This window comes from Galeopterus variegatus, unplaced genomic scaffold (genome assembly GCF_000696425.1).
Source record: "Galeopterus variegatus unplaced genomic scaffold, G_variegatus-3.0.2 Scaffold5365, whole genome shotgun sequence".
In the NCBI taxonomy this organism is placed as follows: Eukaryota; Metazoa; Chordata; class Mammalia; order Dermoptera; family Cynocephalidae; genus Galeopterus; species Galeopterus variegatus.
Window position 1 is genome coordinate 72,469 of NW_007731476.1, and position 14,996 is coordinate 87,464.

The window sequence follows — 14,996 nt, forward strand, 5'->3', positions numbered from 1 at the left end:
TAATAATGATGAAGGCTGAACTAAAGAAGTGGCTATTATCAGTACTGAACTAAGGCAGTGTAAAGTAAAAACAGTCAAGAGAGAATGAGCAGGTAATGATTAATTCAACTTAGACCTGAAGTAGGGGAAAAGGGAAGACTCAAAGATGACACACAGGTTTTTAGATGATGAGTCATTCAGGAAGAGAGAGTGCAAGGAGAGCAGGTTTCGGGATCAAGATATTTTCAACTTTCAGTGTGGGGAGTTTAAAATACTGGTGGGGCATTAAAGTATAAATCCTCAGTAGGCTTTTGGATATACAGGTTAGGAGCAAGGAAAGAGCTTTAGGCTGGATTTTTAGACTGGGAAGTATTGATTTCTTGAGGTAAGTGAAGCCTAGAAAGTGTATGAAGTGAGAAGAGGGCCCCCAGGGTAGGATACTCCCAACATTTAAGAGTCTACTGTGGGAAGAGTGTGAAGGTGATTTTAACCAGCAGTGTGTTGAGGGTTGAGGGGCAGAATGTGTGTATGGGGGGGATATGTGGCACAGATGATTGGTAGAGTCGGGGTATGGAAGACGTGTTAATTCTGCAGCTGCTGTGTAACGGACCACTGTGTGCAGTGCTCTGAATTCATTGATCTGCAGTTGTTTGCCCTTCCACTTTCTAGGTACACAACTATTCAGGATGTATCTTGTGAAAGGAGAAGTTGTAGAACCGTGCTTATATGCCAGGCATTCATGATTCTTATTTCTTAAATAAGATAAAAGTATTGATATGGGAATTATGCAGCATATCTGACATTTTCGTTGAATTTTTTCTTACCCCATAGTTAAAGAAGTTACCATTTGCCTCTTTTTCTGTGTGCCTGTCCATGCTAAACTTCTCTGGGTCTCATATTCGTGCTTATATGCCAGGCATTCATGATTCTTATTTCTTAAATAAGATAAAAGTATTGATATGGGAATTATGCAGCATATCTGATATTTTCGTTGAATTTTTTCTTACCCCATAGTTAAAGAGGTTACCATTTGCCTCTTTTTCTGTGTGCCTGTCCATGCTAAACTTCTCTGGGTCTCATATTCTTTATCTGTGAAATAAGGAGTTTAGATGAGATGATTTTCTGCATGATCTTATGAAGTACAATAAATGGGATAATTAATATAAGCTAAAATATAACTTGAGCTAGCTTTCATATTGTAATGGCAGGTTCTCTTGCTATGATAGAACTTGAGATCCAATTAAAAACAACAGATTTTTCTTGTTATTTTCTTTCCACACTTGCTTAAAACTGGCTATTTAATTAAAAAAAAAATCCTTTGGGGGTTTGTAGCTATAGTTTATAACCACTAGGGGTCAGGCTCTTCATGAACAGTTAATGCCCTCTAAAAGTTATCTGTGCGCACTATTTTGCCTCTAGTACTGTTGGATTTCATTAAGCTGTTTCTCTAAACCCAGCTAAACATGCTCTGTGGTATTATTTTTATTTTATTATTGATAATTATTTTAATTGAAATGAATACAGTTTTGAGAATTTTTTTGACATTCTGAAGTCTTACATAATTGCAGTAGGTAATCATTGGTATGTGGAGTGCCCAGTTGGGAGCATTGTGGTGTCTTTTTAACCCCCAAAGTGTCGTTTCATACTCCACATTTCAAATATTGAAAGAATACATGTCTCCTATACATCTTCATAGATAAGGGAATAGTTCTATCCCTATTGTTCCCAAACAGATTTTTAAAGATTTCTTTCAGATTATTTCTAAATGGTATTTTTTTAAAAAGGTACTCTTTCTATAGTAAACTATTAGAATTGGATAATGGTTTTGGGCTAAGGGGGGAGATATTATAAATGGGTCAAATAACAACATATGAATGAGTCACAGGAAACCATGTATCAGGAGAGTCCCCAAATTTTCCCTTCTTTTAATTAGTATAAGGGCTAGAATAACTTAATATGGATGTGATTAATAAATAATATATAATTTGTATTAATTTTGGACCTAGTTTTGAATGATTATCATTTCCATGAAATTAAAAAATTTGTTCATAATTAATAGTGAATTTTTGCATTTCAAAAAAATTTTAGAAAAGTTATTTCCCTTCTTTAAAAGAAGTTTACCTAAGTGCTTTACATTTTTTTATTTACTGAAATATCTATTCTGCAGATACTCTTTTAATTTGTATGGGAGTATAGAATTGGGTGTATGATCCAGAATAATGACAATTAAGTCTCACTAATTAGTTAAATTGATTTTTACAATAAATGCCTTGTGAAGATGTTCTGTTTTATATAAAGTGATAGTCTTCTTAGATTAAAAGTGACTTTCTTTGAAAGCATTGCTATTCCTCATCCCTTTTTTAACTTTATTTTGGACCTGGAATAGAAAGCTGATAATTTTATGGTACTGTTTCTCTATAGTCACAGATAGGCACACTACTTCTCACTCAGTGTCTCAGAACCAACCAGCACTATAATCTTTGCTGATTAGGAATCAATTCCAGATGATCCACATTGCCTGTTGAAATGCTGGTCCAGATACTTATCTTCATTTAGGGCACACGGAATAGTAGAGTAATATTACTGAATTCCTAGAAAACATTGGCACTCCTGAGCAGGCTGTTTATTACCTGTCCTGAGTTGGTATCCTGAGTATATTCACTTTAATTTTCCTCCAACTCTTATTTTGTTATCCTTTTCAATAAGTATGAGACTAGTTATTTAGTAGATCCCAAATTTAGATTAATACAACTAAATTATTGTGAGTTATCTTTACTTGGGCATCTTCAAATTTGGTAGAACAGAGAGTATTTATAATGCTGTACATTTGATACTTTAACCTAAATCATCTTTCTATGCATATTTTAATAGCTTTATTGTAATATAATTCACCTATCATGCAGTTCAACCATTTAAAGTGTACGATTTAATGTTTTTTGGTATATTACCTTATTTTTTTAATGATGGCAATGTATAACCTAAAATTTTCCATTTTAACCATTTTTAAATATGCAATTCCATGGCATTAACTACATTCACATTGTTGTACAGCCATTACCTCTATTTCCAAAACTTTTTCACCTCCCCAAACAAACACTGTAACCATTAAACAATGACTGTTCATCCCTACTCCCAGCCTCTGGTAACTTCTCATCTCCTTTCTGACTCTTATGAACTGCTTATTAACAAATATTTCATATAATTAGAATTATACAATATTTTTCTTTTGTCCCTGTCTTATTTCACATAGCCTAATGTTTTCACAATTCATCCATGATGTAGCATGTATCAGAGCTTTATTTCTTTTTAGTGCTAAAAATATTTCATTGTATGTATATGCCACGTTGTTTATTCATCTGTTGAAGAACATGAGTTTGTTTCCCCACCTTTTAGCTATTGTGAGTAAAGCTGCTCTGAACAATGTTGCGCAAGTATCTGTTTGAGTCCTTACTTTCACTTCTTTCATGTATACAAGGGTACTTCGGAAAGTTTGTGGAAAAATAGAATTAAAAGACAATACAAATCTTTCTATGAATTTTTTGAAGTACTCTTGTTATACCTAAGAGTGGAATTGCTGTGTGGTCTTACGGTTATTCTATGTTTAGCTTTTTGAGGAACCTCCAAACTGTTTTCTGCCGTGGCAGCACCATTTTACATTCCCACGAGCAGTTTCTCTCCATCTTGCCAGCACTTGTTATTTTTCATTTTTCTCGTTATAGCCATCCTAGTAGATGTGAAGTATTATGTTCACGTCAAAACATTTAACCTCTGAGGCAACTGAAGACTAAGCATTTTACTTTGTAATACAGCTAGAGCTGTATTGCACTTATTCCACTTATTCAGTAACTTTTATTTTTCTTTTAATAAGGACTGTTTGGGGCTATTTAATGCCAAACAGACAAACAAATAATTATTCAGTGGCTTATACCACAAATTACTGTACTGTATTGTTTAGGGGGTATAACAATGGGTAAAAATTAGCTTTTGCCCTCAGCAAACTAAAAACATGTGGGGTATATAATAAGACATGTGGATTAAACCCCCCAAAAGAAGGAACACAATATACATGCCCTAAAAAATGTACAAAGTATTACAGGTGCTCACAACAGGAAGAGCCATAGCTAGCTCAGGCATTCAACGGGGTGAAACTAGAATGGTAATTCAAGGAGTTACAGAAGGGATATCTGACCCAGATCTATGGGTTCAGATCTGTGGGAGGGTTCATAGAGGTTTACTAGGAAATGTTTAATTGAAAAAATTAGGCTCAGAGATCCATAAGTTTTTTTAAAAAACTCAAAATAAAAATGAAAAAAATATATTTAACTCATTTGTTTTTATTTTCCCAACTTCTATATAAGTTAAAATAATTTGGTGTGACAGGGATCTTATATTAATAAAAATCATAATTTCTTGAAATGGTATTCTATAGGCTTTAATGAAAACATATGTTTGGATTATTTTAAATAAAGTGCCATGGTTCTTTACTTTCCATAGTATATAATTCTTTTCTGTCATAGGCCACCGTAGTGTCTACTGTCTCTGAAGATGCACTGATGAAGCAGGGTTCCCTTCTTCTGGAGCTGCATCTATATTTTGGCTGTGACACTTCTGCAAATACTTAAAAATTAATTTATATTTATTAGTGTAACCCATTTTTATACTTGTGATTTGATACTTAGGAAAACTCTGAGCAACAGGGCAACAAATATTCTTGTTTTATGGGAAGTAAATTTGAGGTTTTGAGTAATGGCCAGCCAGCTAGAAACGCAGTGGAATTAGTAGATACCAAATCTAGTGCCCTTTTATGATATTCCTATAACTAAATATTATGGTTAATGCAATTCTCATAAGTAGAAGAGATAGTAAATAGTTAAGTTGTTTAATTTTTTTAAAAGTATGGTACTTTATGTTAAAACTTTGTACCTGATTTTATAAGGAATATGAATTATCATTAGATATCAATCTGAAACATAGGAGGGAAATAAGCTTTTTGTGATTTTAATCCTCATGATTAGCCTATCTTCTTTCATGGGGCCCTGCAATAAAGAATTCGCCCTTTAACGTGGATATAATGGATTTAATACAGTATTTGAGCACTGTGCACTGAATACATAGATGGTCTTTTCCCTCTAGGTGGCTCTCTGGGTCTATATAGACAACAGACTGTTAAACAATGTGCGCTTTTCCTACGTTTATTTTGCCTCTCTGCTCTGTGAGACTATTAATTACATTTGAAGTAAACTGTAAAGCCCATGATATCAGCCACTCAATTTAATAGAAGCTTGAAAAAGTAATAATAATAAAGCAAATTAGAACTAACATTTATTTATTAGATGCTCACAAACTTGGGGGAAGAGACAAGTGAACTTCTTAATTGCATTGCACTGTGATTGGTAAAAAGTAAAGAAGGCTTATTAGATTTCTGTAATACACTTCATTTTTCTAGGATCCAATCATTTGCATTTAACTATGAGATAAATTTCTTGAGCATAAGAGTAGTAATTTATCCTTATCATTAATTTTCTATAGAAAACTTGGTTTGAAAAGGGAATGAAAATAATTACTTGTACACTTATGATTAGTAAGGTACTAGGGGAAAAGAATTTTGAGGTTTACCAACATATGTACATGGCAGTGCTCTTTTTCATCCTGACCATTTTACACTTTACATTTTACATACGCATAGTATAGTATGGCTTTTGCTTTCGCTACTATGAGAAGCACTCTGGACTGTCTGGGTATTTTTATCTTCGACTTTGATAGCTTTTCATTCCTTAACATGCTTTCTTACTTTGTCATCAGTGAGAAGTCCCTGGTTATTCCCATTCCTCTCCTAATCATTCCTTCTTCTTATTGATGCCTCTTAAATATTAGTGGCTTAACAGGTTTCTGTATTTGAGTTTCTCCTCTTTCTATTCTTATGTGTTCTCCAAAGACAATTTCATATATGCCTATATTTCAACTACCATTTATATGTTGCCATAGTTCCTTTGGGCTGCTGTAACAAAAATACCATAGATTGGGTGACTTCAACAAATGTTTATTTCTCCAAAAGGTTGGAAAGGCCAAGATCAAGGCACTGGCAGACTCGGTGTCTTGTGGGGACCCACTTCCTGGTTCATAGACAGCAGTCTTCTGAGTCCTTGCCTGGTACAAGGGGCAAGAGAGCTTTCTGGGGTCTCTTTTATAAGGGTATTAATCCCATTCATGAGGGCTTCACTCTTAAGACCTATTCATCTCCCAGAGACCCCACCTCCTAATACCTTCACATTGTGGGTTAGGATTTTAACATCAGAATTGTGGGGGGCGGGGCACAAACATTCAGTTCATAACATATTCTAGTGGTTTTCAAGTCCATGTCTTTAGCTCATTACTCTCCTGAGTTCCAAACAAAATCTTTACCTGCCTACTGTGGCAGGCCTAATGTATGTATCAGTAAATATTTGTGGGATGAATGTTTAGAAATTATTTCCCTTCCCTCCTAACCAACCTATCCCCCTATTCTCTATCTTCTTAAAACTACTTCTCAGTATCTAAGCTTGACTTGGGAGTCTTTGACCCCATTCTAATTTTTCTCACTCCACTTACCAGTTCTTATCCAGGTTTGGAAAAAGGACTGACTTGGATGCACTGGCCCTTCCCCCAAACCTGCTTTGATTGCATTTCAACCAGCCTTCTAATTTAGATACAATCACAGTAGAGTGTAATTACCAGTTCATTTATGTGTCTCCCTCTTCCCCCAATTTTGTGGGCATGTAATACATTAATATTCTAATTTGCTTTATTATTTCCTTTGTTCAAATTTGTATTAAATTGAGTGGCTGATTTTATGTATTGATGGGCTTCATAGTTTAATTATGTAGCCTAAAACATATGCAGATAGAAAAATTTTGAATCCTGCTCGTGAAAATAAACCCCAATGTTTGAGTGATGAATCAGTATGCAGAGACGATTCCCAGAAGCGTTTCTTCATAACCTTTAAGACTTGACCTTACACAAAAAGTTAAATGGTATACAGAGTAGACAGCAGCAGAGTTTAAGGGCATAAATAGTGCTTGGTATATTAAATGATAAAATGATATTTGATTATAATAGGGTCAGTGGTGTGTATGTAGCCAACACAGAAATAGATAAGGTATTCTTTTCTTTGGATCATCTAGGGTTGTAAATTAATGTATTAAAATCAGATTGTGTCTTGTTATGTTTAAACCATTCAATTGTAATGCTGTAATAATTAACTAAGTAGGCACAGAGGAAATCATAACTTTTTGCAGTAGCTTAAGAAGTTGTTCTTTAAATTATTTTGGTTTGAATTGCCATAATTTTCTCTCCTGCTTGCAGAAAAAAAGGAAAAATCTGTATTAAGAAAGTATTTAAATACCATATTGTATACCAGTATGGTGGCTAATGTTCTTGATTTTAGGAATCATGACTAGAAGCTCGTCCTTTTATGACTGAGTAATGCTGAGATTAATGTAAGAGCTGCTGGAAATGAACATGTAGATTTCCACTTACCTTCTCCCACTTTTTGTGCCTCCATAGGTACATGGACTATATCGCACAACAGGTGCTAGTTTTGAGAAGGCCCAACAAGAGTTTGCAACTGGTGTGATGTCCAACAAAACTGTCCAGACTGCAGCTGCAAATGCAGCTTCAACTGCAGCAACTAGTGCAGCTCAGAATGCTTTCAAGGGTAACCAGATTTAGAAAATCTTCAAACAATACACTGTTACCTTTTGACTATACTTTTTTCTCTAATTACTGTATTCTACAAATATTTTTATGTTCAAAACATACAGTACACACAGCATGGGTATTTCCTGTTCACTTGTGCATGAGCTAAAACCAGAAAAACTTCCTTATTACTTTATTTAATAGTTTCTTATTATTTCAGTGCCCCTAGCAGAAAAAAATATTACATGTTAAATAAATATTCTCCATATTTTTTGGGGGATGATGTTCAGTGAATTATTTCAGTGGTGACACACCAAAATTAATATGGTACATATGATTAAAAATGCACTTAATGCTAATTGCAATAGTTCTTGCAAGAATCTTTAGAAATAAGGATTACACATTGGAACAGTAAAGCTATGTTTCATTTCTTTTTCCCTATTTATATTGAAAGAAATAGGCCAGCAGAGACTTACAGATTTGTAAATTGGCTTGCTTTTTACGAGTTTCAGTCACCAGTGAAAAGCCTGTGTGCATTTTGTAGTAAATAATGTAAATTTATCCTCTTTTTCTCTTCTTTTTTTAGAGTAGTTAATATTTTGATAACAATTTCTGATCTTGCATGGGAACCATGTTTCTTTAGTATTTTGGGTTCTGTACTGCTTATGGTTGTAGGATTCAGGAGTTGCTTATGGAATCATAGAAATGATTTTCTGTAATTTAATTAAATTTTTAATTTAAGTAAAAATTTATTGGGTTGCAATATAGAAATTTAATATAATAAGTAGTGCATTATCCAAAAGATAACTTAATATAATATGCAGTACATTATCCAAAATAGAAGTTAATTGATGCAATAGAATGTAGTGATAATTCCTTTTATTTTTTTTTATTTTCAGTATTCACATAGTAAAATTTTACTGTATGTATGAATGTTGGTATATTCTCCAGTTGAACTGAGATTGTATTTGGCAGCTCTTTTGGGGGGAGTGTGTGTAATTTTTAATAGCGCTGTTAAGATAGCCTAAGATAGCCTTGTCTAAAAAGAACATACAGTATTTAAAGGATTTTTCTTTTAGCCTCTCATTTCTACTGGCAATAAAAATAGAAAGACCCTGGCATTTTTCATATACTTGATCCCTGATATACCTAAGTCTTTCACTGTTTGAGACAAACTGAATACATTTAAAATTTTCAGCAATAGAAAATATAAAACATTTAACTTGCACCAAGCAAGAAAATACAAGTACAGTTAAATGAATTAATTACGATAGTAATCACACTAAAATTGTTACTATGCAGCACAGAACTTCATTCTTATAGTGTATTTGGGTTCAAACTTTCAATTGTTTTTAATACTGATTAAATGACTCAAAGAGTTTATGGATGCTACTTTGTTTTGAAAGGCTTTAGCTAATTTAAGATAACAGAGTGGTAGGTAGTGATTTATTCAATTTGATTTTAAGTAAGGTTAGTCTGCTGGATTATATTATTTGAGACTGCAAATATTTAAAAAAAAAATCAGATGGACATAAATGCATGAATCATTTTCATTCTCCCCAAATCTGGAGTTAAAGTAAATTTCATGCTGGGGATGGAATACCGAGTTCCCGCTATTTATGAAGAAGCTCTCTGTGTTATTACGTAATGCAAATCCATCCGGATGGTGTTTACATTTGATTTATTTGGGACTTTACTGAAGTAATATACTTGGAAGATATTTCTTTTATTCTGAAGAAAATAGGATTCAGAGTATGAATTTAAAGCTGTTTTTATAAATATTTCGGATCATTGATAATCTCTACCTACATTCTCAACCAAGCCTAATGTTTTTTTTTTCAGAGCCTATAGTCTTATTGAAAATCTGTTTCATCAGTGTGCTTTATTGAGTGTGGATTTTACAAACATTCAAAACATTAACCATAAAAATACAAGAGCAGTTATATCCACCATTAACTTATATCCCAAGTCCATTTTTGTTTTACTTTAAACTACAGATAAGAAAGATATATCAGAGACTTTTGAAAAATACTGACGTGCTTTCCTTCAGAATTGGGATGTTTCTCTCTATTATGTAGAGATTCCCAAAGGTTGCATTATTAAATAGCAAAGAATAATTACAAGGCACAATACCTGTGTGTGGATAGGGAAAATGGCATTTTAAAATCCAATTATTTAAGTTAATATAAGCTTGGGAGGGAAAATTATGTTTTTAAAAAACGTAAATGGCATTAAAATGATGGCAATGCTTGAAGTTTGATCAGGTATGAAAGGAGCTTTGAATTCTTATATTGACTATTCTCTTAACAATAATTAATATAAGTAGTTACATTTTCACTCAGCAAAAGGTTGGCATTTGTCAGTATTCTATATTTAATACTTAATATACCTGTTATCACAGTCATGAAATGGTCTTCACATATTAGGTAGGCATCCATGTCATTTTTTAGTTTGCAATATTGAAATGTGGCTCTTTATTTCACACTAAAGTTTGAACACCGGAAAATCATTGCTCAGTGATTTGTAATTTGGGACTTGGATTATTTATCCGGGGATGCTTGTATATTTTGTCAGTGAGTAATATTGTGCTGCCATCACGACAACTCTCATGGTTCTGTATAAATGCCCTCCATCTGTCCCTCTAACATTGCATGTTTTCAGTGGGTTGGAAGTTTTGTATATTTATTGTATTAACACAGAGTGTCAGAAAATAAAATGCTGTTTACTGGATGTTTGTTTGTATAATTTTAAACACTATATAAGCAATTCATAGGCAGAAATTATGAGGGTGTAAGGTATATAGAAATTTCACATTTGATTTTTGAAGAATAACCTGTGTGTAATTCTATCATGTGTGAAACAAAAGAAATGATATAAAAGACAAACACTCAGCAACATAAAATACTTTTTTTGGTTACATTATACCTTTATAGGAAGTAGAACATGAACTTCATCCATATTAAATATGTTTTGACCACTTTCAGGTCAAAATACACAGACTAGAAGTTAGATTTAGAATGGAAAACCTGTTTCGTGTCTCAGATTTATCCTTATAGTTTAAGATGGGTGCCTTTGTACCAGTATTGTGTTAGTTTAGTTGAACTTATGTTCTGTTTCCTAACCTGGCTACCTATTGCTGTTTTATGTACTGATGAAGGTACCTATTGCTGTTTTATGTACTGATGAAGGTACCTATTTGTTTACTGTTGGATTTTTCACTTGGTTAGCTAAAGAAGATGTAAAAATGTCATCTAAAATAATGTTCATGGTGAATCTTGTTTTGAGAAATACATGTGAAACTAAAATAGAAACAGTATTTTTTATTTTCTGGGTGTTACCTAAAAAAAGTGAGTTTTAGATTTTCACACCTAATTTACTAGGAAAATGTCTTATTCTGTAATTTCTGTTAAGATAAGGAATGGTTTACATTTTAAAGGGATTTATGTTAGGTTTTTTAGTTGTTTCTGTAAATCATTTGTAATAGCATAAGGCTTACTCATTGCTGTACCTTTTTCTGAAAACACTACGTGAACATCAGATTCTATATCTTTATTGGTGAAATCTGTGTTTAGCATGACTGTTTATTTGCAGAACTTGTTACGTTTTGGATATTTTCTTCCTGCTGTATATAACTTAGAATTACCATAGCTGTCATGCACCATATCTCCTAACACTTTTTTTCCTTAAGGAAAATGTTCAGAGGAATTTATTTATTCCATGATTTAACCCTTTAGACATGAAATAAGAGTGATTAATTTAAAGATGATTGAGGATGATTAAAAATAGGGAACACTTTAGTTTGATAGATTTTCAAGTACCATGATATAAATTTAGAGTAGAATGTTTTAAAACATTAGTCTTGTTTTAAGTACTTTTTTATTAAACTAAAAAGTTGTATCTCAATGGTTAAGTATTAACAGAAAATAAAGTATTTCCACTAGAATTTTAGGGTACATTTTATAAAACAGCATACTTACTGTTTTGATGGGTATTTTTAATCCTTATTTTAGGGCTTTATCACAGTATGTAGAGAGCTAGAAAGAAATCTATAGAAATGTTATGTAAGGCAGGCATTGACACTAATCTCTCTTCTGTAGGCAGGTATCTCTAATTTAAAGATTTTATGAAAATAAGGAAAGACTATTATCTATTTTTCTCACCCTTCCTGTGGGTTTTATATTTACAATTTTACTTTGTGGTTTGGTAAGTCAAAGCTTTCAACCTGTCGAATTTTCTCTAACACTGTTCATGTTTTCAAATGGCAAGTGAATGAATGTGGAAGCTACCATGTAGCAATGCAGTGAGTGTTAAATTTTGTTTATCCAAATGCTGATTTGTTTTTCAGCTGTTGTCTTTCGGGGCTTGACTGGCTGGTGGTGTAGCTAAAACCTTCCTAACACTAAAACCCATTTTTTCTTTTCTCTAATAGGGACAGAAAATAATCTCTTTCTACCCACTAATTTTTCATTTACTTGGATAAGATTACTCAATATTATCTTCTCTACATTAAAATAGTTCTAATTTGTAGAATCATACCATGGAAGTTTTATTTTTGAACTCTAGTTATTTTCAACACTTATTAGATGTAATCCTAGAATTCCTCCACAATTCTTTTAATATTCTGTGGGTCAGTGATTTTCAAGATAAATCATGGTTGTAGTAGTTGTTATTGTTGGCAATTTGTAGTATTATTATCTGGGGCTGGGTGAAATATACAAAAAATCACTGTCTTTTATCTAGTGATGACAGGTGGTTCTTAGGATATTCTAATCTCCTACACAAAACCTGAGCACACTGGGCATGTATATCCCTCAAACTTTTTTTTAGAATGAAGGCAATACATACCTGTTGTGTAACAATTGAAAAACTTTACCCTCCTTTTCTCCCTGAGCTAGTGCATTGATTTCTTATTACTTTCAAGTGGACAATCTTAACTGACAGTGGTTTGTAATCTTTTTTCAGTTATGGTATAAATATTTATTGACTTTATTTTCATATTTCTGAATATATTTCTTTAACAGTAGCTATATAGATGCCATTATATGTATGTATCAGAAAGTATTGTTATTCATTTAGATTCTGATTTTCAGGTTCTATTTTTATTATTATTATTATTATTATAAGTAATTTATTAAGGAATATATTGTTGCTAAATTTTGGGGCCCAGGCTTTAATTGCTAGGTCAAAGGGTATGCATTTTTTTTTTCCTTTTTGTCTTTTTTACTGACCGGTACGGGATCGCAACCCTCGGTGTCGCGCCCGTACCGGGGACCGGCAATGGGATCGCAACCCTTGGTGTTGCGCCCACACCACGCTCAGCCAGTGAGCGGGAACCAGTCACCACATGGGATCCGAACCGTCGGCGGGAGCAAGCAGCGCACTCTCCAGTGCGCCACTGGGCCGGCCCGGTATGCATATTTTTAAAAAGGCCTTTGGTGTGCATTGCCAAATTGTTCTCCAGAAAGATTGTATCAATTTATGCCTCCATTAGCACTGTACTAGAGGGCCTGTTTCTCCACACCCTGGCTAACACTGGATATTCCTTTTCTACAAAGTCTTTTATGGGCCGAGCCCGTGGCGCACTCGGGAGAGTGCGGCGCTGGGAGCACAGCGGCACTCCCACCGCGGGTTCAGATCCTATATAGGGATGGCTGGTGCGCTCACTGGCTGAGCACGGTGTGGCCGATCTCAAAAAGGACAAAAAAATAAAATAAAATAAAAGTCTTTTATACCAGTAGATTTTATCAAATAATCAGGAGGTCTGTTTTCCAAGCATTCTCATTCCCCATAGCTTGTGGGCTTGCCCAAGACTACCTGTTTATTTTTTATTTTTATTTTTTTGGTGTTGCTAAATGGCAGTAACTTTGTATTCTTCATCCACAGAGAAATCTTCGACTTCCCGAAAGCTCTAAGGTAAAGATGTTTAGCTGAATGCTCTATTATAACAGGATGGAAAAAGAAATGGTGGTCTTAGGTAACCAATCTGAGTCTCTCAGTCTCTGTAGGTAAAATTAGATTGGTTTTGATAACAGGTTATATTACCCTTCACAAAATGTAATTTTTAAAAGCAATTCTAAATGATATTAGTCTGGGCAGACAGAATTCTCTTAGTTTTCTTCTAATAATAGCTTAATCCTTATACCAGATTTATGATGCGATTTATATTGTTGGCCCCATTATACAGAGGACTACGCAAAATGTCCCTCCGTGAGTGGTGGTGGTGAAGGGCTGGGGAGGGGTAGCCACAACTACCAGGTCCCCTGACTCCTGCCAAGTGTGGGGCTGTTTCTGCCACATGATGCCACCTCTTTGCAGTTCTCTATGTTCTCTTCCATCCTTCCATATTTTCAGTAATTTATGTCCACCCTGTATGGACAGTGGACACTAGGAAAAAAATCAATAACCAAGAAAACAATTACTACATATGTATTTTGAAGTCTCTAGACCAAAGGCTGTCTCTATAACCTATAGGTGAGTACCCACTATTCAACAGTGTTAATTTACTAAATCATCTTTGGCATTTGTGTGTTTGGAGAAACTTTAGTTGAGGACAAATCCTTATTTAATTATTAAATTAAACATGCTTTTCTAACAGTTGCTTAACCTGGATATGAGATCATTTATACTAAGAAAATAACAACTATCAAACCCTATCATTTGTTTCACCACTGTCACATACCTGACGAATTTTTTGTGTTTATGGGATTGAGCTAAATCATGATTGATGAATTGAGACACATATGGTGTCATCTTCAGAAGTATGAAAAATGACTAGGTTTTTCTTTGTAAGGGAGGGAAGAGCAGTGTTTTCATCAGTTGTGATCTTATGGTGTGGCATTTTTGGAATTATACTTGAAGTTATTCTAAGTGTTCACCACGAAGAGATATTGGTGTTCCGCAGGCGTTTGTTTTGGTCACCTTCTCCACCTGCACGTTGTAGGCGGAAGGAAACGTAACAGCTGGTTTGCGCGTTGACTTTGGTGTCAGACCTCTACTTGAGCTTTGGTTTTTCCTCTAGTTCGCTTTCTAACTTAGGGCAAATTATTTAGTCTGTTAACTTTATGTAAGTGACAACTTATCTATAAAATAAGGATAATAATAGATTCTACCCCACATGGTGTTGGTGAATAAATAAATTATATGAAGTGCTTAGCATAATATCTGCACGTGGAAAGTACTTGATAACTAAGAACACTTACCTTCTCTCCATGTGTAATGATGACTCCCAAATCTCTCTCTAACCTGGTCATCTCTGCACAATGTATTCCCAGCTACACACAGGACTTCTCATTGGCAGCCTAAGCTGGACCTCCCCGCCTTCACTGTCAGTCCTCCTTCTTGCT

At 34.0% G+C, this 14,996-nt stretch overlaps 1 protein-coding gene across 1 annotated transcript in view; it reads left to right on the plus strand.

The window, feature by feature from the left end:
- Positions 1-10,383, plus strand: part of SCAMP1 (secretory carrier membrane protein 1) — a 69,120-nt gene extending 58,737 nt beyond the window's left edge. Inside the window, exon 8 of the mRNA XM_008589312.1 lies at positions 7,522-10,383. Coding sequence (XP_008587534.1) covers positions 7,522-7,686 — 165 coding nt within the window. The 3' untranslated portion in view covers positions 7,687-10,383. The remainder of the gene's footprint in view (positions 1-7,521) is intronic.
- Positions 10,384-14,996: the final 4,613 nt, after the last annotated feature.